Source organism: Diorhabda sublineata, chromosome 7 (genome assembly GCF_026230105.1).
Source record: "Diorhabda sublineata isolate icDioSubl1.1 chromosome 7, icDioSubl1.1, whole genome shotgun sequence".
NCBI classification, from domain to species: domain Eukaryota; kingdom Metazoa; phylum Arthropoda; class Insecta; order Coleoptera; family Chrysomelidae; genus Diorhabda; species Diorhabda sublineata.
In genome coordinates this window covers 18,918,343-18,944,749 of record NC_079480.1, presented here as the reverse complement: position 1 = coordinate 18,944,749, position 26,407 = coordinate 18,918,343, and the positions used below count along the sequence as shown (strand labels likewise).

The 26,407-nt window shown below is 31.8% G+C and overlaps 1 protein-coding gene across 1 annotated transcript in view; it reads right to left on the bottom strand.

Moving 5' to 3' along the window:
- Positions 1-26,407, bottom strand: part of LOC130446622 (dachshund homolog 2) — a 416,848-nt gene that overhangs the window by 201,753 nt on the left and 188,688 nt on the right. Inside the window, exons 5-7 of the mRNA XM_056782989.1 lie at positions 8,201-8,277; positions 4,294-4,497; positions 322-546 (exon numbers count right to left, since the gene is read on the bottom strand). Coding sequence (XP_056638967.1) covers positions 322-546; positions 4,294-4,497; positions 8,201-8,277 — 506 coding nt within the window. The remainder of the gene's footprint in view (positions 1-321; positions 547-4,293; positions 4,498-8,200; positions 8,278-26,407) is intronic.

Here is a 26,407-nt window from a genome sequence, read left to right as displayed (position 1 = left end):
AGTATTTGATATAAGCACGAGAATGTACATTTTCTTTCTGCTAATGACATTTACATTTTTATTTTATCCTATATCAGTGATAATTGTCACCGAGGAGCAGTAACAAACAAAAATTTTCCTCCGCCTCATCGTAAACCATGAAAACCGGGTAAAAAATTTGATTTTCAAGTATCTTTTTGTTTTTACCTTATCATCGAAAGTTTTAATAAATATTTACAAACTAAATTTACGTAAAACTTAGATTTCAACATTTGTGCGTGGCAGCTAAGTACATATAATATTGGGCTAAAGATAAAAGATACACCATGTTACTATTTGTACCTTTTTCGTAGTGGATTTGTCGTTCTTGTTGACGCGCGTTGTCTGCTGCTACTTTAAGAAGACCTTGAATATTTCTAAGAAGGGTTTCTGTCGACGAAATACTAGCATCGGGAGTTGAACCATTTGCAGAAGCTACAGCATTGGCCAAAGTCGAATAGTTGAGAGCTGTTTGTTGAGAGTCACTTCCAGGTGCAGTTGGAAGTGGCAAATCACCCTCATCCATATCTGTAATTAGATAATTATAATTAGAAATGCAATAAAAAATACAAATAATACACTTTGTTTTATAATTATCTATTTATTATGAACCTAGGATGTTTGATACAAAACTTATTTTTAATAATACAAAATGAAACAAAAGGGAAGATTTCGATTGTTTTACATGCTTTCAATTTAGTTAAAAAATGTTTTATTCAAGTGTAATTTCGAGAAATAAAAGAGTTAATCCAAATTTCAAAATTAAACAGGAAAAACAAACTCTGGATTCTAATTTGAAGAGCAAAATTGCTTTTTCAATCAAAATATGGTTAAAATATAATTTTTATATCCAAATTCCGCCAAAAATGGCTTATGTAATTTTAATTTGATCAAAAATGTCTTATATCGTTCAATTTCGAGAAAAAAGTTATTTCCCTTTCGCTCGAAAGAAAATATTTTATTCAATACAAATTTCGTCTAGAAAATGGTATAAATTTCTATAATTTTCCAGTTCCTATACATTTTAATATGTCTTTCTTGACATCGTCTTGATTTGAGGTCACTTCGGAAAATTAACTAGTTCATTAAAATTTTCTTTGGTAGCAATCAAAATCAAATAAAAAATCTTCTAAATTCACTCGAATGAAAATCGCTATTACAATGTCAATTTGGAGAAATAGAAGTATAACCACTTCTAATTCAAATTCTGCAAAAAATCGTATTCTCAAATTTCGATTTATACAAAAAAGGCTTCTCTACTTTGAATTTGTACCAAAAAGGGTTTTTCTAAACTTCATTTGATCAAAAATTGATTTCAATAACTGATTTGGATGAAATACACTTCCCAAAATCAAATTAAAGGGGTGATGTTTCATTCTAACTTTTTGAATTAAGAATTACTTTTTCAAATGAAACGAGAAGATCCGAAGGAAATTTAATACTTAATATAAAGAAGTACCTAACTCAATAAAAAAGACACAAAAATATTGGGAAAAAATATATTTATTTTTCAACGTAATTTAACTCCATACACTTTTCCCAACGATGTTTTTGAAGTTCGATAACATTTTTATGAGAAGAATCGTCAAGTTTCTCAAAATAGCCATCAACTGCCGATATCACCTCTTTATGGTTGGAAAATCTTTGACCATCCAGCAATTTTTTTCAAGTCTGGGTACAGAAAATGACCCGATGAGGCTAGATCTGGCGAATAGGGTGCATGAGGTAGTATTTCAAACTTCAATTCATGAATTTCTGCAATTTCTATAACGGATGTATGAGCTGTTGTATTGTCTTGATGAACCAACACTTTCTTCTTAGCCAAATTCGGCAGTTTTTGCTTGATTTCTTCGCTCAAACTTGCAATAAGTTCACATAATCCTAGCCGTTGATAATTTTTCCTTTTTCAATGAAAATTATCCTTCTCCAAATTAAAATAGGAGAACAACTAGATTTTTCAAATTCAATTTGAGGAATAGATAGTTTTTGAAATATGAATTTTGCACAAGAAATGACTTTTAAAAATTCTAATTTAGACAAAAACTGTACGGAAAATTGAAATTTTGATTTTTTCAATACTGAATTTTTCAATTCAAATTGTGACAAAACGTATCTCATGCAATTTAATTTCGAAGCTTAGTAATTTCCATTATAAAGAAAAAGAAAAATAGATTTTACTAGTTTAGTTTTGAGGAAAAATGAAAATGGGTTTTCAAATTCTTAAATGGACAATAATTGGTTTTCTGGCAAAAGTTTGGACTAAAATTCTGTAATTTGGATGTGAATCACTGTTGAAATCCAAAATTTGTTCAAAAATCTTTCATGAAAATTCTTTTCGAGTTCTGATTTGGTCAAAACTTGCTTTACCGTTTCAATTTTGGACAAAAACTTTGCAACCAGGTTAAAAGTATCCGTCTCAAATCAAAGTTTGTCATGTATATCAATTAGGTCACCAAAAGTTTTTTTTAAATATAAAATATGAATTTTCCTTATTAAGTTTGAAGGAAAAATGGGATCAGAAATTAAAATTTTGTCAAAAAACTACTGTCTCAAATCTTTTTGGACGAAAATTTCTTTTTTGTTTCAAATTTCCACCAAAATTTGACAATTTTTTAGATAAAAATATATTTTCCGTTCTAAATTTATCAAAAATTGTTTTATGCCACACGATTTGGACAAAAAATGTCTTTTCCAACTCAAATCAGGAGATCAAATGGTTTTTTGAGATTCTATTTCAAGAAGAATAAAGATTTTCAAATTTATATTTTGTTAAAAATATCTTTTTCAGTTTTAAAGTCTGAACAAAAAAGTTTTTGTTTTTCAGTCTAACTTAAATATATTTCTAAATTTAAATTTGTCAATAAGTTCTCAATGTAAATTAATTTGTATTTTTCAAATTAAAAAATGGGATTTTTTGAGTTCTTAAATATGCAAATTTTATGAAAAAATGTTTCATGCAACTTTATTCAAAATGAGTTCAGTTTTCAAAATGAATAGATAAGATAAAAACGCTTTTCCAAATATTTCAAAAAACAAAAGTTGTTTCTGATCGATTTTCGAAAAAAATGATATTTTCAATTCTGATTTGGACAAAAAATTATTTTCAATTTCAAAAATTTGATCAGAAATATTTCACGCGAATTTATTATGACAGGGGTTCTTAATTTGAAATTCACGAAAGTTTAAATATTTAAAAAAATAGTGACTCCAAAGAGAACAATCCTTGAACATACTTACCAAAAAAAAATTAAATCAAATGTAATCTCATCATGTTCTCCTTGGGAATTACTATATACAGTCAATAGAACTAAAACTTGTGATAGAATTTCAATGGTAATTTCATCGACTTCAAAACATGTTTTAAATAAACTAACCAAACCAGAACGTATATTTGTCCATTTAAAAAAAACATATGTAATTAATCAAGATCTTCACCAAACGCAAAGACCATTAGTACTACCCAGGGGTGCTAATATCCATAAATGTATAGCTGTGCTTAACAGTCTTGAAATCAAAGTAAGTCATCATTGAAGCATGCCAGTTAGCCATCTATCTCTTTTGTGTGGCCTTTGTTTAACATTAGTTCAACGTTTTCTCATTTTTCCCATAACTTACTAATATAAAAACATATTAACATAGCATAAATCTTGTTTTATTATCGCCCGCATTCTTTCAAGTCAATTTATTCGATGATTTTATTTACAGACACGTTAATTTTGCATATTATATGAAAAATGAATTTGGTACTGTGAAATTGAATTCAAAAACGTTGATTTCACTTGAATAGAACTAAAATATTTCTTTCCAATAGTTACTGAATTAAATTTAGGTGCAGCTAAACTCAATCATTCACATATGACGGGTCTTGAATATTTCATTGCTTCATAATTTGGAGATGTTTTATTTCCCTTAAAATTCCAGTAACTCCTAGTAAATAACTTAAGGAGTTTATTATAAGTCGAACTCGTATTAGGTCTTCAAAGTCCAAAAATGACCTTCACATTCGACTTTGATAGACAGGTTTGTATATTTATATGGACGCCACACAAGACGATATGACATTTTCAGTTGAAATTGAAGTATAAAAATCGCATTCTCTATTCACACGTTAAACTTAAATGGTGCTGAATATTAACGAAAATGGGACTAATTATTCGCTACCTGTACAAAAAACCTAATATGAGTGATTTGAAAGGCGAATTTAAAATAATTAATGCAATCAACATTTTGTACCACAAATTTAGAATTGTAACAATAAAATATATATTATCATACCTTGATCTTTCTCATCATCATCATCAGGATCGGAAATGTTATCTTCTTCCTCGTCTTCGATGGCAGATCTGGGTGATCTCGGTGAAGGTGGTACATCTGGTCCATCTGCCTCGCTTCCCGAATGATCAGCGTCACCTAACGAACCAGCACTGCCACCACCACTTTTCGATAAGTTCAGAACTGGACTATGCTCCGTTGGTGATACTGAAACAAATATTGAACTGTATTATGTTTCTCTACTTTATATATTAGGGCGACATTTATATTTTTAAATACATCAACACCAACTACATCAATGTACTTTTGTAAACGAAGCTTCCATAATCTAGAAGCTTAAAGTTGGAATGGAAAGACATACTCTCAAAAAATTAGTATTTACCTAATTCTTCTTCAAAAGTCGACAACGTAAATGTTTGTTAACGTTGAAGAATAGCCTCAAATCACATATTACCAAATCGGATGAATAGGACAGATACTTAAAGATTTTTTTGACGATAATTCATAGTTTCCTACAAATATTTTGCGTAACTTCAAGTTGACCTCCAATCTCAATTGCTTTTTACCTGAAGATGATCATATAAATTGCAGATTCATTATCAAGAGTTCTCTTTTCGTGGCGTCTTCAATATAATACGTGGCCCTTTTTTATGAATCAGCTAATATTATTGAATAGAGCTTCAATGGATTTGAAATTTGACTTGTGTCATTAGGAGAATGAAGTTTGGGCAACATATTTTTTTTTCATATTTAATCTTTGAAAAAACCTCGAGAAGATGGTAGTGATATATGATCTAGACGAAACATCATCCTTAAATATCATTTATAGTCAATACCTCATGAACTGTATCAACTTATAGTCGATACCCCATGAAATACTTCGTTTTATATTCAAAACCCCATGAGCTACTTCATTCTATAGTCAATACTTCTTGAAGTACCCCATTTGACAGCGAATACCCAACAAACTACCTCATTTTATAATCAATACTCTTCTCTATAAATTACCTCATTTTATTTTCAATACCTCATGAATTGCCTTTATTTATAGTCAATACCTCATTATTGTCAATAGCCTACAGATTCGTCTTATTTTTGATCGTCTCTCGTATTGCAGAATAAAAAATCTAAATCTTACGATGTTGTAACAACGAATTAATAATAATAATTATGTGACACAAAAAAAAATTTTTTCTGATATGACCTCTCGTTTTTGAGTTATATGCCTTTGAAGTTGCGAAATCAGAACTTATACTTAACTATATTTTATAAATTTAACAATCGAAAATTATGATAAGATAAGATCAGATATCGCAACTTTAAAGGCCTATAGCTCAGAAATGAAACATGTATAAGTCAGGTCTATGATGGAGTGTATCATAATTCTGAACCCATTCATGAATATTTGAAGGGGAAAAAACTTTTAGCGATTTTTTGACTTAAAGAAGCTGTTGAAGACATTCAAAATCATGTATCCATCAGCTATCAGAATGGAAAAAATGTTTCCACAATTGGTTAAAGCGAATGCAAAAACTTATAGACATTAAGACGAATATTCCGGTTAGCATTAAAACGTTTTATTTCTGTTTCACTGTCACTGTTAAAACTTGTAAGGAAAATAATATTAATATATTTCCGGAAATGAAAATATTTATAAGTACATAAAAATGACTAGTTAATAGTGAGTAATTTAATTGGTTAGAAACGATATTACGAAGCTAAAATTAACAGTTTAGTTCAGTCGAAGTACATAAGATGTGGCGAGTAACATGTGCCAACGACATAAAAAGTTAAGTATCACATTCGTGAATTTAATTAATGGTTATAAAAGTAGAATTCGACTCGACGGACCCGGCTACACGAACCAATCTAGTCGGTAATAAATTACGGAGAGGGTCACAATTAAATACGCATATGCAGAAATTGAAACGAATAACCCAGACTTAGTTTCTAAATGAATCGGTATGTACGGACTTTCAGTTCAACGCTTGAAAACATCAATCTGGATATGGTGCGGATGAACCCCTTTGGATTTATTGCCTGTTATCCGGTCCAAAAAATAACACCAGTCTTGCAAATTGCGCACGGTTAAAGTTGTATAAACTCATTTTTAGAGGCTCAATAAAAAGGTAATAAAGAAGAGGAGGGCATTGTTTGTTTTTATATTCGTTCAATTAAAAAGGGAGAACTGGAAATATATACTGGAAATTTTGATTCATTGATTGATACTATTTTCACATATTTACATATTTTCTCTCCGATTTTTCACATTTTATACGAATAGTTGAGTTTTAAGTTTTTACAAATAGGGAGGCAAAAAAGAAAACAATTCAAAACAACTACTATAACAACAACTATAACTTTGCGCAACATTCGCCCAAATGACCTATACGCATATGCTCAAATCATTTCTGGAAATATCTTTTTTACTCTGAAGATGATATTGTTGAAACATGGTTTTAAAACAGCTTCTTAAGATAACGAAAACGGCTACATGCGCTTCTATTAACACTGGAAAACTAGAAAGTCATTAGGCGATAAATCGGGCATGTTAGTCGTAAAAAATTCAGTTGTTTAACTTGCTTCATGCAAATTGATTGTAATTGTAGTCTGCGACATCTTAAAATATGCTTCTATGTGTCTGTAAGTCACATACCGATTTTCTTCAATATGTTTCGCTCGAAATCGATGTTTCTCCTGCAATCCAATTTGAAGATGGTACCAATAACGAAGGTGTAGTCGATACAAAGAATTTGGATTATACTTGGAAATCATATGAAATTGAAGCAACACATTGATAGAATTTATCTGTGATAAATTGTACAGAGAGAATATAATCTCATTTTTAAAGTAAATATCATATTGCGAGACTCTTCATATCAAATACGTAGAAGCTTATTTTTCGGGAGATTTTTATCCTTCTAGCAAAAGTACTAGCACTACTCCGAGATATCCAAGTCTTCTACTGAACTGGACAGAACATTCGCTCTACTATCTATATGCTTCGTTCGCAAAATCTGCATTTATTGTACTCTACCATGCTTAACGTCTTAAGATGATATTTGACAGAGCGGTGATTTTTCAAACGACTAACAACAGTTCAATGGCTTTTGTGGACATCTCAGGGGCTCCCCTAAGCTGTCCCCTGATATGAATATGTATGTTTTACATTGATTTAAACCTTCAGTAAGACTTCATCCGATCTTTCCGAGAAAGTGCGAACGTGCCAGGTTTCTCTTCAAACAATCCTCATGATATATGTTTATTGCTAGCAGGTCTTCTGAAAAATAGTGAGTACTTCTCGTAGAGGCTTGTACAGCTTGCATTTTGGTTGAAAAATGCCCAATCCAGCTCCATGGGCCAGCTTCTAACTATCTGTATATCTGAGAGACGCAGTTGATTAACATGCTTTATGGGAACTGGCATTGTCTTGATAAAGAATGATGCTCATGTTCATATAAAATCGATTGTAATTGCAGTCTGCGACATCTTAAGAGATGCTTCTATGTGTCTGTGAGTCACATGTCGATTTTTTTTACCATGTTCCGGTCAAGATCGATGTTTCTTGGATTTTGGATGACCTTATGCAATCCTATTGTGTACAGTCTTCCCTGATGGTGCTTTGTTACCATAAGTCGCACTAAACAATTCTATGCATTTTTATTGTGTAAGATATTTTTAAAATTATTCAATGTGAGCCTTCACGGTGAATTTTTACTCTTTCAAATGTTCACTACCAACAACTCACTCAATTTCTTCATGATTTTAGATAAATGTAGGGGATATGTTGTTGTTTTAGTAAATTAAGCTCCAATAGTATATCTCAATTTATAGTTATACTTTATCAAAATCTCTGATAACACGTTTCATATACATTATCGTATTTTGATTCATTTAATATCATACTTACAATTTCTAGGACTCAGATCTCTAGGTTTGTGATCCAATAGATGAGATTTATCAGGATCTATGCGTTCTTCTCGTAACCTAGAACCAAAATAACATGTTACTTAAGTAATATTATTTTTGAATAACATATGAAGTCAACAAATAATATATATAATTATACATCAATTTCTGGATATAAAGCAATGTTCACTACTTAATCCAAACGTTATCATAGTTCAAAATTGGTCTTTACGTCACATTTGATTTGGATATTTAGTAGTTTATTCCAAATTCTTTTATATTTTAACGTATCGGGTCGATTTATATGTTAAAACGATAAACTTTGCAAATATAACGAGATCAACAACACCCCTAATTACGTATCTATATATATAATAAAGCTTTTAAACAGAACCGATATATACACACATCCATTTTCATTATAATTTCATTATAAATGCATTACATTGGAAACTAAAACATGAAACATGCAATCTGTCGATTCGGTATTTACCAAAAATGTAAATTCTAGCAGTGTTTTATTAGCAGCTGCCCTCGTATTAAACCCCCAATCAAAAAAATACATCTGTTTTAATTAGAGCACAGAATATAAGTCGAATTTAGAGCTAGGGTAAGATGCAATGATGCCATATTGTTTTAAGAATCAGTTTCAATATCGAATAATTTAACTTTTTATGCATTTTACATATAAAAAATAGTTATTTAAGATGTACATATTAAAAGTAATATTCATTTTAATAATTTTATCGTTCAACCCTCACAGCTTCGATGACCTTGAATTAGGTTAGGTTAGGTAAGGTCAATAATTGCATCGCGATTGCTAATAAGCTTGAAAATTTTCTAGTGTGGAATCATTCTGACTTAACTTTTGTGACTAATGAATTGGTCCAAATCTATATGAAAATATATCATACAAATAGCATATATTCCTCATATAATGATGTGATCTTGATTGGATAAACCGTTTCTGAGACATATTGCATAGAAAGAAATTAATCAGCAAGATCACCTCTACAACATTCTATATTTTGATATTATCACTAAAAAATGCTTCTTCACAAGTGAAAAAAACTGTGATTTAAATTGCGTTCTTGTCCTAATTTTGTTCTTTGGTTTACGACTAATATATTTGTCGATAGAGGAATTATTGGGTTGTCCCTGTAAATATTGTAGGGTCTACAAGAAGAAAAACTTTTAAACTAAAAAATTAGTTCGGCAGTTCTATATTCTATATACCAATTTCCTTGTGTGTGAATTGGAAAATGCAGAAGTGAAACTTCAGTGAATCTGTTTTTTACCATACTCAAAAGAAAAATACTAAATATGGAGTTCATTGACATAAAGGAGCAAACAACTACTTTCCTGGATAATACCACGAAGAATATTGAATTACATCACCTTCAAGGCGGAAAATGCGCCGAAATTGGCATCACTAATGGCTCTCTTTGAAATCGCAAGCCAGTAGTGATGCTAATTTCGGCGGATTGTCGATGACACATTCTTCGGAGGTTGCTATGTTCTATGGAAAAATATGGCGTAAAGTATCTTACAAGGGGGATCCTAGATGATAATGCCAGGATTGACCCAAGAGCTGAACAAACTGCTTTAAAAGAGTTTCAAGAGGAAGAGGAAGGAATACTCTATAGACCAGACATCGCCGATAGAGAGTAAGTTGAGATTTTCATTGTTTTAAATGGACTTGAAACTTTAAACGCGTTTTTCTCAAAACTGTGGTTTTTAAACTTTCCTCCATCGTATCTCTAAAACGGCTTGACCGAATGACTTGAAATTTATAGAGCACATTCAACACATGCAAACGAATTTAATGAACTATTATCAATCGAAAATTTCAGAAATTTCGATTTTTTTATAGCAAAAAAAAACCGGAAAATTCGCAACTTTTACTTCAAATGTCTTCCAAATGTCCAATTTTTTGTATATTCATTTGTTAATAGTCCATATCGTGCATTTAGGCTTGTAGAGTATAACGCCATTTTTATTTGTGGTTCAGATAAACCAATCAGCCGGAATCGTGGACGAAGTGCGAGCTCATTTTTTTGAGACGGAGGGTTCAGAACGCTGTTCTACACATTATTTTTAGCTTAAAATTTTTATTTATGTTAATAAATGATAATAAACTTAAAGCTCAATCTATTCACTGGTCGTAAAAAAATCCTAAAAAATCCCTAAAAAGCAGACCAACACGTGAGATGCCCCCTTAATAGCGTGTGGTGCAAGTTTAGTTATATATTATATGCAAATTTGCTTTATTATTTTTTGTTAAGAGCAATTATTTTTCTTTTATTCTTAAGTATATTATTGCTTTGTCCCATGTAAATGACCCCACCAACTAAACCATCTTTCTTCAATGAATTTTATAATTCCAGATCTTCTCGTATTTCTTTTATTCTGCTTGCAATCCACGTTTTTGTCTACTAGTGAGAGTACATGCTTCGTAACCATAGGTTAATATTAGTCGGTAAATACCTTTATAAACTTTTAGTTTTATACTTCTTGGGCCTTCTATTTTATTTATTAGACAGTTGTCATTTTGGAAATTTCTGCGTCTTCATTGCCTGTATTTTCTATTCCTATTTCCAAGAATTTAAATGTTCTCACCGTTTTAAGGTTTATCATGTCAAATTTTGTCTTGTTTAGGTTAGGGCTGTATATTGGTTGTTTTCTGCAATAAGGACTATGTCATCAGCATATGCTCTTTCAGATATTTTCACTATTTGCAGGTTTTTGCATCCAACGCACATTTTTTTTTAATCGGCTGTGTAGATATTTGCTATAGTATCTAGAAATATGGACTCAAAGTAATTGACTCAATTTTTTACTCCTTCTGTTGTTAGAACTGCCTAAGAAATTTTCAATAATCGATGTTATAAATGGTACTGGTATATTCGAATAAAAAAACTGGAGGATCTCGTTCCAAAATATCAAAAATTCTGAAAGATGAACAATTAGAAAAGATCAAGATTTTAAATACTTGATAGTTAAAATTGCTAATTTCGAATTAATAGCACACGACTCTCGGTGTGAATAATTCTGTAATTTATTAGTAAAATATATCGAAATAACAAATAATTGGTTACACAACTAAAAACGAAAGTTAGTTGTTTTTTCAAATACTATTGGAAAGTATTTTTTCATATTTTCATAGGTACATTTCACTGCATCTTTCTATTATAAAATATCGTCGTTTTTTTCCTGAAATACTTGAAAAAAAAATGTCACTTTCAACGACACTTAGAAACGTATAGAAACGTTATTAAAAGCCGGCATAATATGATTCATGATTCTCACTATCAATTTTTTTTATTCTATTTCCGATTTTTCACCTTTCTGAGTTTTTCATGTTTAGGTATTGCCCTATGTATTTCTCAAATCGTGTACGTATTTGTGCCCAATATATTTTGAAAATTCTCATGTAAAATATCAGAAATTTCAATCACCTTTGTTCTAGTGATTTTTTAGTGATTTTAAAGTTTTGAGCTAGTTACTCGCTTTTTTAAAAATTGTTTATCATATTTTAATATAACATTTGATATGATCTGCCATTATACGGTCTTATTCACGGCAATTCTTCAGAAAGTATGAGATATATGGCAACGTCGTTGATGATCCCTAACAATCTTATTGGTGTACGCTACGGGAGATCCTTCTGCCTCCTCGTTTAAACTTTCGCCATATTTAACGACTGAGATATTTGTTGCCCTGTATATTGTTATTTTCATTAAGAAAACTTTCGGTCGAAGGGTCTGAAATATTTATTAATGAGTTTAGTGATTTTATATTCAGATTAAATATAGTTTCTTTGCACTCCGTGGATATCGATTATCAATATTAATACGATTTAAGTAATTTTCTATTCATAACCTGGTAATTATTCGCATAAAATCGATTTTTGTAAAGAAAAGTGAAAATTTATTCGTTCTTTCCAGTTATTTGAGTATTCTCATTATAATAATTAACCTAATCCAGTGTTCTTGTCCATTTTGAACTGTTAATTTGCTGGAATCTACTATCAAAATTACAGAGAAATATGAATATTGTGCTATATCTAACAAATTTCTACAAAGTTCTACCCTTAGTAAAAATCTACTAATAGCAAGCTAGTTGTTGGTTTAAGTTTAAATTACTGAAAACATGTAAAAAAACTAAAATACGATAACAAGAATTCTTGTTCAACAAGATATCAAGAAAACGTCTTCTATGGTTTCTATGTTTTAGTTTCTTTAAAACAAAGAGATATTAATACAGTGAGAGTTTGGATTGTTTTAACCAGAGAAACAATTTGTGTTTTCTTATCCACGTTGTCAATTCAAATGACTTGAATGGGAATGGAAACCAGGACATACCTATATGTCATCTGAGAGCTTCCGTCATCAGGTGGAGCTGTCAATGTGCCAGGTTTTGCGTCAAACCCTCCTGATGACATGTTTATTGCTAGCAAGTCATCTGAATACTAGCGAGTGCTATTTGAAGCTTGCGGAAGATATTTATTAACCCATGATTTTGACTTCGAATTGGATGTATGTTTCTTTTGGTTTGCCACTGCTTTTCTGCTTCATCCAGTCCAGAATTCTGCCTGATTCCCTGACTTCAATCTATCTCCTTGGATTAACTTGAAGACCAAATAAAATCCTTGATATATGGTGAAGGGAAGGCAGGTCTAGCAACGCCTCAGAAGCTGTAGTGTGGTATTTAGTCCTCTCAAAATGAACCGTTATAGATGAATGTGAAAGAAACTTTGAACATATCTTATTCATATTTCTATAGAATATAGAATAGAAAGTTTGGACCTAATGAACAAAATTATATTCACGACGAAGATTTACCACTACATCTGGAAATGGAAATCATTGTCTCTGCCATATTACTTTTTTTTGAGGTGACTCATTAAAACTCGAGGATGTTGGTTGCTTTCTAGAAATTGTTCCTTTTGGTCATTACAACAAAAAACGAGATTTAGAACATACGATTTCACGTGAGCGTGACTGAAATGAAATGATTGTAATCTCTATACAAAATTAATCCATCGGGTGTTAAAATTTTTTAATATACCCAGTGAAGAATCTATTGGTAGTTTCTAATATTGTCATAATATTTATAGTCTCTAACATTATACACTATCCATGTTTATGTGGGCACTTTTAAAATCAGAAATCGACTTATAAACCATTATTTAAAAGAGAGAATTTCGGTTTCTTTAATGCCTTTCCTTGTGAATAATCATCAATTAAAATTGGAATTACTCTGTTCTAAGTAAGGAAACTAATATACCTGAGAGATTTATTTAAATTTTTGACATATAACATCATCAACATGTCAAATACCAGCAATTCCAATTCCACTCAATCATCTTTTCCCACATCGTCACCTAATATTCAATTACATCTTGTAATATTTGTTATAACATCAATTTTTTGTTTTTCAAAAACGCAATTAGCGATCCAAACTAGTAAAATAGCCGAGGAATCAGTTCAACATAAATTTGATAACATGTCTACCTAATCAATCGGAAATCTGATTTCCTTATCCAATTTTTCAAATTAGTTTCCCTATAGAGCGAATCAGCATCTCTGGATCTCGTATTACGAATTCGGTTACGAAGCAAATGGGGTTGATAATTTTGAAATGCAATGCGTTCAATTCGTTTCTAATTGAATGTGAAGTAAATGTAATAGCATAAAAACTATAACAACAATCAATGTATTGTCAAAATAAATTGTATTCTTGGAAAAATAAATCTTTGTTTGAATCTTTATACACGTAGAACGGTATCTTGGTTTCTTCGTCTATCTACCAGATCTTTATGTTTGATTTATTATCTTTCTTACCAAATTTCTTTCCAGTTATTATTTAATGAGCATAATTTTCTGGTAACAATAAGCTTTAAATTGGTAGGCATTTACTTTGAATATATGAGAAATGCAACTGTTGTGGCTAGGGTATATGCTATACAATATCCCCAAAGACGTCATCCCGGTAGCAGTTTTTCGTCGACTCATACTCGACTGGAAATGTAAATCTTCCTGTATTTAGAAGAAGCGGCAGAGGTCGTTCAGAGGAAAACACAATAAATGTTTCTTAAACAAAATATACCCGCATAATATTATTTGTGGGCATGGTTATATGTTAACATTATAATTTATTTATCATCCCGGAAAGATATTTAATAGGACATTATATTTCATCCATATCATACATTACTGCATCAACAATTGGTTGATCGGGATTACGACAGAAGGTTGGATTATTGCAACTGGTTACTACATATGGTATAGTTCAGTATCAGGGACGATGGTCGGTAAATGTATGGTGTGGTATTCTAAATGGTCAGATAATTGGACCTTTTATTTTTGACAACGCAATTAACGAGGAACGCTACCTAAATTTTATAAGGGATGATTTACCACTTCTTCTAGAAGATATATCACTAGCAACACGTAGGTCTATGTTGTTTCAGCACGATGGGTATCCGGCGCATTTCTCCAGACAAGTTAGAGAATTTTTAGATAATGCTTACCCTGATTTTTGGCCAGCTAGGTGACCAGACTTAGCCGTCTTAGATTTCTATCTCTTGTTTGTGCAATTAGACCCACTACTAGAGATAACATGATCGAGATAATACGAAACACCAGAGTATTTCGAGAGCAGAAATTGAGACTGCTGTTCAATCTACTTTTCAAAGAATAAACGCCTGTATCGAAAATGATGGGCGACAATTTGAACATTTAGGTCGTTACTAGCGATGTACCTTAAGTTATATTTCCATTTTAACTTCCATAACACAGTTTCCCGGTGACAGCATAAGTAATATTGATATAATAATTGGACCTATTATTAATAAAACAAGGAAAGACAATTATAACTCTTACATTGGTAGAACGGAGCTCTCTTCAAAAAGATTATTCATTTTATAATTTTTGGTATTTAATTACGCCCTCTGGCGGTGGACCTATAGCTCTGTAAATAATTTCCAGATTTTTCTTGAGGTTACTTTTGTCATAAATTGTCTTTTCTGAAGCTGTAATTCAAGTAGTTAATTATTGAACTTGGTGAGTCCGTAATTTTAAAACAGTGCAAATAAATCATGAAACATTCATGTCTTGTGAGTAGTTGCGTCAGGAGATAATTCATACATCCGTGTTGTATATTGGGACAAATTTTGATTTTAGGAATTATCTTTTGTCTATCTACCCTCGTCTGTCAAACTTATCTATCGTCTTTTGCAGCTATTCATGGACAATTCTGTATCTTTGCTTTGGTTAAATTGTTGACATCATAAGTCAAGTTTTTCTTTTAATTTTCTTAAGCATGTTCGTGTATTTTTGGAATCTGATACGACCAAAATAGAGCTGCATGGTTGGGTGATTAAGTTTATAGAAATACCATTGAAGTAATCAAGATTTGGTATCAAACGAATCAAGGCCATTGTAGATGACTTAGCTTTTTTGCATGAGTTCAAAATATGTCTTTTCATAGAAGTACCTTGGTCTACGTCTATACCTATAGCTTCAATTTTTTCTTCCGCGAATTTTTATCTATCAGGGTTAACAGTAATTCTTCGGATTCTGCTATGCCAACCACTGCATCACTAACATCACCAATAAGAATAATAGAGTATTTTGTCATAACAGAGGTTCCACGACACGAGAGAGATCCTAGTGGTATTCCACATTTGATTTGCTTTTGAAATTTTCGTCAAATCAAGAGCTTTCTATTATGCTTCTATAATTACATCGTTATTTCAATATTTATATGAATACATCGCTTTATACTATCAAGAGAACCCATATCCTACATGAATCCTTTGTCTTGTCCTATTCTTTGTGTCATTTTCGTTGCTTATCATGTTCTTACTTGATGTGGAATACTTCGAAGCTGATGTTATTCGTCTTCACTGTTTCTGGTTTGATTTTTATTCAATTTCTTCTTCAAGATTAATTCAGTCCAATTGTTTTATTATATTGAATATATTCCAATTCTCATATACAATAATCCACATCCATCCTCATTGTAAATGAAACAGTTCTATCAAAATAAGAGTATCATAACATTTTGAACGTAAGTGCGAATAACAGACGATTCGAATGTGACCCCAACTCGTATTTTAGACCCTAACATGTTTGATTATGGAGATAACACTATTTAATTACCAGATGATTCTAAATAATCAAAGTAAAACATACGTTGTGACCTGTACAAAGGGTAAAATGGTATACGGAGCAGATAAGAATCTATTTATTACCGTGTTAAAACGTTCTAATGTACTCTCTAATCCAATTATCTTCTACGAATCGCCAACGTTCCTAAATTAAACGCCATTTCTAAGCTAATTCTCATCCCGACTGGGATTTACATTCATTTCTACGACGTTTGGGCACTTGTCCCTTTTAGACATTCATGAAATCTTGACTCATGAATTCCAAGAAATATCGGTTGTCGTTAAGAAGGTCTGCTTTCAACTAATGTCACTTTCTCAAATTAAATTGTCTTTCTTAGTTAATTAATCTACACAGTCGCGAATTTACTAATTAGTAAACTTTTCATCTTTTGCCATCTCTACAGACCTCTGAAATTCGATAACTCAATTCTCAATTATGTGAATTACCTTTTTTATCATGAAAATCCCAAATCAATTATTCGAAAATTAAAGAAAATTATGTACTATATGATCAAAAAAATATTACATTAATTTTTTGTGGGTATTTGATGAGAGCTGCTACTTAAGTTTTGAGATTTTTAGATCGAATCACCTGTTTTGGAGGTACTTCAATCGGAATGTGAAAAATACTTCGATGAATGGATTAAACGCAATGAATTGATGCTAATGGAGAATATTTTGAAAAACAATGAAGCCATAAACAATTATAGTTAGTTGTTAATTGTTAAAACTTGAGTAGCAACAACTCGAAATCTATGCCAAATTTCGGAAAAAGTGAGGGGATTAAAAATGTAGTTTAAAAAGTTTTCCACAAAAAAGGTCTCCTCTGATTTTCCCTAAGAGCTGTAATTTCTTTGTAAAATACGCTTAAACTTCGGGGTCTCATCTTACTAAAGATTTCGCTCCACGTCTGAGGGAAATTACGTCCCCGGCTGAAGAAGAAACTGCCGTATCTCCTCGAAAACTCAACATTACGGGACGAAAGACAGTGTATTTTACTCGTTAGAATCTCTACTTTTCAACTACGTCTGCACAAAAATCAGACCTGTAAAATTTTCTCGAAAACGACACGAACGGGATTGTTTTTTGCTGGTTGCCTGGGTGAACTAAAAACACATGTATCATTAACTCTGCTACATCCAGCAGCGATGAAACAACCACCAGCACCCTCAGAGATCCTAAAAATGATTTTTTGTAACTGCCAAAAAGGTTGTAGTAAGTTGTGTACTTGCAAGAAGGCTGGACTGCAATGTAGAAGCCTGTGCCGGTCGTGCTTACAAAATCCATGCACGATTCCTGCTGACTTTTTTGACGGAGAGATCAGTCCCGCAGGAGAAGACAGTGAAGACACCCTAAGAAGCAGGGAAATCCTCTTGGAAGAATATCTCGACAGTGATGATGAAATCGACTAGATTACAATTGATTTCTTATATTCGATTTTTAATATTTTCTCTATTATGGATAAATGTTCAAATAAAGTTCTCACAAGAATACAATTTTTAAGGATTATCCCTGTTCCACACATAAGTTTAGAGTACTTACAACAATTAAGATTTTACAAGAGGATTATTGGTATTTTAAAGTTTTTTGTAGGTTATGAAAAATCATATTTGAATTTCTTCGAAGGTAATTTCCTGCTCGGCATTTTTTTCAGAAATTTACCTCTAAATCTCAAGTATTTTTTGAGTCATCCGCAAAAAATGCACTGTCGACAAAATCCAGTAACACGAAATTCGCTTTTTGAAAGAGTAATTTTGAGATTATTGGATAATCATAAGGGACCTTTTTTGTGGGAAATATTTGAACTACATTTTTCATCCTTTCACTTTTTTCGAGATTCGGTATATATTCAGAGTTATTTACCAAATTCGAAATTCTGAAAATTTAAACAAAAATATAAAAATATATCGCTTAGCTACCAAAATCTTTTTACTTTATAAATAGAGAAGCCTCAAAACTATCTGAATCCAAAAAATTAGCGACATAACTAATTTTTGTGGATTTTCGCTCTAATTGGGCTGTACTCATTGGACTAAGAGCGTCGTTGCGAAATCTCCAAGTTTACTTTGTATCCTCATTATTTCTATTTATATCTAATTTCGATATCGATATTGGGAGAGTTATTTATATATTTGATTCTATCAATTTCTTTTTTAATGTTTGTGAATTCTTTATTATTTATCCCGATTAGTACGATTCAAAATGATTAAACTCAACCTCAAATTTCCATTTCCAGAATGACGTAAATGATGAATTTTTATTTGAAATAGAAATGAAACTGGATGCATTTATGGAATGACAACAAACTGAGAAGTAGAAATGAAAAATCCCAAACTGAACTTCTCTTACGAAAAATCCACAAACTCAAACTTTACAAATCAAAAGCGAAATATAGAACACGCGTATGCGGTTTGTATGAATGTGTTTGTTAACCGAAATTATTATTTACACAGAGGAACTTGTTATATGTGTCAGTTATTTGCCGAGCTGACCCTCCCAACACTTTTCATACATTCGTAATGTTATATAAACACACCGATTTCCATTTCCATTTACACCTTTTCACGCCGGTATGTTTATTCGACTATAATATTTTTTTATTCACTACTAATTGTTCATAAACAGTTTTAATGAGTTACCTTCTACATGTCTCCTTTGACGTATTGATAATTGTATAAACTTCAATAATAAATTATTCAAAATCTACTTAAAATCACGTTGTTTACAATTATTTATCCACAACGTGTTCATTTCATTGGAATACAAAATAAATCGACAATAAAATTATTATTCCCAATCAATTATGACAAGGTTTATGTCTAAATTTCCGGAACATTAGCTTTTAATTAAATAGGTAATTAATACCAAAGTTAAAAGAATATACATATGAGTTTTAAACTCTACGTTCTCCTATATTAGTGGTCCGAACTTGAAAGTATCGAAATGAATCTGCAGGGCAATGCGTGGTTATTAAATATATGCGTTTGGAAAGATTTGATACCAACGCTAAGTCAGGAAGAATTGGTGAGTAGATTAGGGAAACATGTAGTTTGATACGAAGTTTGCTACTCAAGTTCTCAGATAGACAAATAAAAACAAATATTTTAATTGGATATGGCTTTCTGCTATTGTTTTTCAAAAAGCATTACCATAACGTAGAAATCAAAATTCGTAGTTAGTTGTAGACATTTTGAGTATCACGGCCGAGCAAAAGATCCAAGAAGCAATCTCCAGTAGGAAAGCTACTCAAGATAATCGTACTTTAAAGCTTTTTTGCATTAGCTTAAAGCAATAGTATAACGCATAAAATCACTAGTCCGTCATTGGAACAGTGTCCAGGTCCATTGATGGGTACCTGGTCAGATCCAAGTGTTAACATGGGTGTAACTGATTCATTTGTTTTGCGATTTTCTTTTTAGCTATAAGTTGCTCCAGTTATCTCGCTTATCTCTTGTTCCATTCTTCCATCTTGTCTTAGTGTCGTGCCAACGTATTTAGAGCTTTTGGACTGCTCCTCCAATCAATAAGCTAGTTGAAAAGTGTCCAGGTCTATTCGATGAGTGCCTGGTTTTCTTTTTCAAAATATATGTATGATTTAAAAGTAGAATATACCATCAATTGATTGAAAAAAGCTGGCCTTTTAAAACATCAAAATAAAATTGAGAGATTGCAATGGGCATGAAAATTGGACGTCTGAAGAGCAGGGGAGAGTTTTATGGAGCGGTGAATTAAAATTTGAGGTTTTTGGGTCTAAGAGAAGAGGCGGAGGTTCTGTGATAGTTTGGGGTTGTTTTGGAGAAAGAAGGATTAGAAACTTACTGAAAATTGGAGAATAAAGTCTATAAAAATATTAAAAGACGTATTACATTCTGGCCAGCACCAGATCGACAAAAAATAATATTCCAGCTTGACAACGATTCCAAACAAGCATCGAAGTTGTGCTAAGAGTTTTTGAAAAATTTGGAAAGGAAAAATGTACTGAAAGATGATGTCGCTCGACCTTAACTTAACAAATAAGTTGTTGTGGGTCAGAAAGCAGTATCCTAAATCCAATTTTCTTATTTGGAATATCCTAAAAAACGAAAGGAACCAAATAGACGACGATTATTTGTCGAAATTCCAAAATGACTAAATTTTGCACCGAATCAATCGAAGTACAAGGGAGTTACATCGATGAATCAAAATCTGTATACGTTTTTTAGAATACAAATAACGAAATTAACAGTTAACGACTTTAAAGATGAAAATAGCAGCAAAAATTGATCACAAAATAGACGAAATAGAAACACATGAAAAACAATTTTGAGCTTATTATAACTTTGGTTGCTCTTAATGTTGATTTCCCTTCCATTTCCCGAAGCAATAAAGTATGCATAAAATAATAATATATAGAACCGGGTCCTTAATTTTTTAATGGCCAAATGCTTTTAGAGACGTCCTAACTTGGCTTGAATATTTAAAAGTAATGCGAAGACTTGAGAGCATTAGGAACGAGCAATTGAGATCCTGTGGCGCATAAAGACAATGTACGGTTATAATTTTCTAGCTAAATACTAAAACCAGAGGCGTAATTTCCAACTAAAAATTCAGAGGATTAGTATTGTAAATTATATTTAAAATTAACGTATTACCATTAAATTTACAAAAGAATGGGTGTTGGTAAAGTATAATAAACTGCAGATTCGAATATCATTCGAAAGACAAGTCTGTTATTTGTTATTTATTGTAATAAATTAATAAAATATTATTATGAATGTGGATGTATCCCAGTAGAAACGTTTCAAGATACGCACGTGTTAAACGTGAAACGAGCGGCCGCAGATGTGAGTTGTTGAAATTTGATTTTCTTTAAAACACGGTAGGCACTGCCTCGCAATAAATGAAAGAGAAAATATATAAGTTATAAAGGCAAGGGAAAAATATAATAAGAAATTATTACAGTTCATCTTTAGATCCACATGATGTAGAAATAAGAGTAGTGGTGGTGATATTTTAGATAAAATTTATTGAAGATGAGTTTGGGATTGAAATTGATTTCTTCACACACAATACGTGTGTAGGGGTGAACAAAATATTAACAATTTCAGATGTTTAGGACATTCATTATCAACTTGTGATGCAATGATGCATTTCTTATATTCCTCATCAAATTCAGGAACGTGTTTCGATTGCTTTCTGATTAAATTCTCCTTTATTTTTTTATTATTTATCTGTTTTTCCAATTTGTAAAAATATCGAGAAATTAGTTTGTTGAAAATTCACACGAGTTAAACATTATACTTTTTTACGACGTACATCATACAATTACAATACTGATCCTGACGCTTTTATAACTTTTCAGGTATTTTAATTTCTTCTGTCCAGCTCCTCCTCGGTCTTCCTTTCTTTTTTGGTAAGTTCTTGCTTCATATATCTTTCTCATTATTAGTTCTTCTCCCATTCTCATAGGATGGCCAGACCATCTCAATTCTTCTTTTTCTTTTTTGTTTTGAATTCAAATTTTCTCTTATAACGTATTCTATTTTTTTCAGAAATCTCATTGCTGTGTTTTGTTTCTGTCTGAGTGTCCATGTCTCAGATCCAAATGTTAATACTACTTTTTTATATATTTCTGCTTTTATTTTATTTTTGATATTTCCTTTTTGATTAGAATCTGTCTCTTGATCATATTGAATAATCTTCCGATTGCTTCAATTCTCTCTTTAATCTCTTGTTCCAAATTCCCATTTTGTTTTAGTGTCGTGCCAAACTATTTGGAGCTTTCGACTTGCTCTACATTTGATTCTTCTAATTTCATGTATCTTCTACTTTCAGTCTATCAACATTGATTTAGTGTTTTGTTCTATTTTCATATTCAAAATCTGTAGACTGTTATTATATATTTCAAGATTTGAGTTCGAGGTTTTCTCTTCTTCTGCTATTACATTATTATATTTTAATGTTTTCCTTTTTTCGATGTCCGACTTTATGCTGTTCAATTCGTCTTTTCATCTTTTTATTAATATAATATAATACTATGGTAAATAATAATGTACTAATTCCTTTTTTCATATATTATATAAATGTATTGAATATTTCCAAATTCAATCTTTTTGATTGTCTTAAAATTTCATATCATGGGTAAACACATTGTCAAAAAAAAACCAAAGAGAATAATCCGACGTCGTTTCATTTGCCTCCATTACACAATTTCTTGAGTGTAGAATATCAAAGGGACGGACACTCGGTTTCCAAAGCGTAAAAACAAACTGAAATTTTAATTAACGAAAGATCCAGGTACTTATAAATCAAATGTACTACTTCAACAGTGTCCATTCTAGAAGGATCATAAAGGACTATCAGAAACAGCACGCGTTGTTTACCGCAAAGCTTAACAAAAGCCGGAGCTTTAATTGCCAAAGACAGAGAGAGAAATCGAGAACATAAAACGGTTGCTGTCTTTGTTAATACTTTGGTTTCCGATGGAAAAAATTAAAAGATTTAGGTCCTTCTTATAGAAAGTATATACGAGCGTTGCTACTTGAGTAAATATAAAAAATACAAATATTCATAATTGGATATGGCCTTATTGTTTCTGAAAATATTATTCATTACGATCAATACAGTTTTACAACTGATCTGCGGCACTAAAAAGAAGTCATTGGGTGCCTAATAAAGATTGTACGGTGGATGACCCATTAATTCGATGTTTTGACTGTTAAAAATCATTCTTGTTTGAATTGATTTGTGAGATCTCTGGATTTTGTTGGATTTGGTTCGTCTTAAAAGACCCATACATTCGATTGATGAAAGTTTCGGGCTCCTATACATTGATCCATGATTCGTCGCCTGTCATCATGTTTTGAATTTTTTCAACACTTCTTTGCACCAATCGACACGACTTTTTTTCGAACGATTGTTAAATTATGCTAACAAATCTGTTTGACACCCAAATTTTAATGCAATATTGAATGTATACGAGTGGAATTAATGCCTTAATGTCACAGTATGTCACATAACGATCTTGCAATATGACTTCATCCTGTAACGAAGATTGAATTCAAAAAATCATAGAAAATGGTGGCACGAGGTGGTTCTTCATCCCCAAAAGTCATAGCGGGTTAATTAGCGTCGTAAAGACAATCATCTCACGAAATATTTGCGGTTTAATTTTCCAAGTATCTCTAAATAACTCAAACAGCACTCGTACGATAACTCGCTCTGAGTGCTTTCACCATCAAAAATGTTAAACTTTATGATGGTAAAATCAGATTTGAGATATTCACATCGATAAAATTTAAGTAGCAGCTCTCGTACATATCCTAATTACGTTGTTATCGAATATATTTTTTGCATTATCATACTTTTATTATGAAAAATTAAAATTTCCTATATCGAAAGACTATGTAGTATCTGAAAAATCGCCAATGAGCTCAGCTAAGTCTGCACATGAGCTTGAAGCTCTTCGTTGATACTGAAGCGTTCTTTTTTTAATCACACATTATACATCGTGCGAGTTAATAATCAATGGTATCTAAATAAGGCTACAATTTGGATTGTCAGAGGCTATTCTCTTGATCTATTGGATAAAAACGTTTACGTTTTGGCACTGCGGTGTATTTTTGAGAGATACCGTCTTCTAAAATAAGACTTTTTACGACGACAGTGTGAATATCGAAAAAAAATTTTGTCTATATTAATTACCAATAGAGTACTTGCATTTTTTGAAAAGTATTGATTTGTTTGTTTATGTTATAATTTCTTAATATGGTAATGTCAGCAAGTAAAATTCCCGATTAAAAGTGAAAAAATTTAATATATTATCGATATATTATATCATACTCTCACAAAAGTTATTGTAATTTATTGAATTAAAGTTGAGATCTTACTCGGATACAAACTAAGAGCAGTTCAGATCTTATCCTGTCTTCGCTAATCTAATATTATAATTGTATTTTGTGAAATGCTACATCCAGTTAACGGATTTCATGTTAACTGTTGACATTACAATCTGCAATTTTCGCCCTTAATTAGAGCGAGTATAGGGAAGCAAGTGCAGGAGAATGAATCTACTGGAAAGCTCCTGAGGGATACATTGAAATCTCATTTCCGGAGATACCTAGACTCAGAGTTACTAAGGTAATTAGTAAAAGAAGCTCTTCGAGTTTTGTTATGGCGTATACACTACTTCTCGAATGGTTTGTTTGAAATAAGGAGGGTTCATTTGTATGATTAAAATACAAAACATTAAGTTGACTCTGTTAGTATATAAAACTCTTAATTAGTTTCAATGTTTTCATCTGTTTTTTTTTAAGAATATTATTATGAAAAGTTGGAAAGAAGTAACGTCCTCTGAATTTTATTTCTACTGCTTGTGTGTTAAAATAAAATGGAAAGCATTGTTGTGAAATGTACACCTATAGTTAATATCTAAAGAAGTCATTCTTTTATTTACTTCCAAGTTATTAGAATCAAACATCAACAAACACTGCGTTAAAGCCAGATGATAGAGTCCTAATAATATTTTTATTGTATGATAGTTAGTAATAGTATTATCATCCGAGGTTACATGGTGTTGTTCACAAACAGTCTTAATTAGTCTAAACTTATGGTTTCTGCAGTAAAGACGTCTTAAAATGGGAAAAGTGGGCAAATTTAGCAGTGAAGTTCGTTCTACCATCGTTGTTTTAGAAAATAACTTGTGGTAATGGCCTAATAAATCGACACAGGAAGACATGCAGTTTTCAATATCGTCCACGCTCGAGAAGTCAAGTGAAGATAATTTCATTGTTACTACCAGCGAGACAAATAGGTGCGTAAACAAAGTCCGAGTCGAATCTTTATCATTGACCACCGTAAAACGGCGACTGAGAGATGTCAAGTTGTATAGTCGTATTGCTAAAGCCACATACAAGAAGATTTTAGAAAAATTATTTGGACCAATGAATCCAAATTTGAGCTGTTTGGTTCAAAACGAAGAATTTACTTTCGACGCAGTGCCCTATAAAATATGATACTAGACTGTGTAGGTCCAACAATCAAGCGTGGTAGTGGCGCAATTATGGTCTGGGATTGCTTTTTTAGCCATCCAAATGGCGATTCGATCGAAAATGATGGAATTATGGAAAAGGAACAATACAATAAAGTATTAGTACAAAATTCCGTTTCATCGAGCGATTAATTGTAGATGAATTCATTCTCAACAGAACAATGATCGCAAACATAGTTCCAAATTATGCAGAGGATATTTGGAAGAGAAAGAGAAGCAAGGGGTGTTAATAAACATGGAAAGGACTCTTCAGAGCCCGGATATTAATCCCATCGAACTTTTGTGGAAAGAGCTTGATAAGAACGTCAGGAATACGTTTATATAATATAATATTTCGTACGAATAATTTGGAAAAATGTTCTAAACTTCCACTAAAAGAAGTGATACGCTTTTTATTACTCTCTCAACTATTAAAATTTACTATAGAGACGTATAAATTGAGGTGATTTACCATGTACGAGGTCTGGCTATTAAATAACGAGACTAGTTACGAAAAAAGGGTTTTATTGGAAAAATTATTCAGATATTTTGGCACAAACTTTTGTCATGTGTTATTATTCGTGTTAAGATTTTCTAGCCGTTTCTTTATCGACGTTTTCAGCATCGGTAATCATCCGAATGCTCATTCGACGATCTGCACGTACAATTTTGTTCAATGTTTCCAGAGTTGAAACAGTCAGAGGGCGACCTGGGCGCTGGTCATCTTCAGTGCTCTCTCGGCCATCACTAAAGCTCTTACACCACTTAAAAACTCGCGCACGACATATAAAATTGTCCCCATAGGCATCATCTAACAATTTAGAATGCACAGTCGGAGCTTTTTTCAATTTAACGTGAAATTTGTTTTTCGGCACGAGAAAAAACACGTTCGTTTCAAACCGCTACTGCACAAATACTATAATAGTGACAGAAACATGTTTTGGGACATGCATAGACAAGATATCTAGATACCCAACTCCATACTCGCTTTTTACCTCACGGGTCTAAGGCGCCCTCTAGTCCCA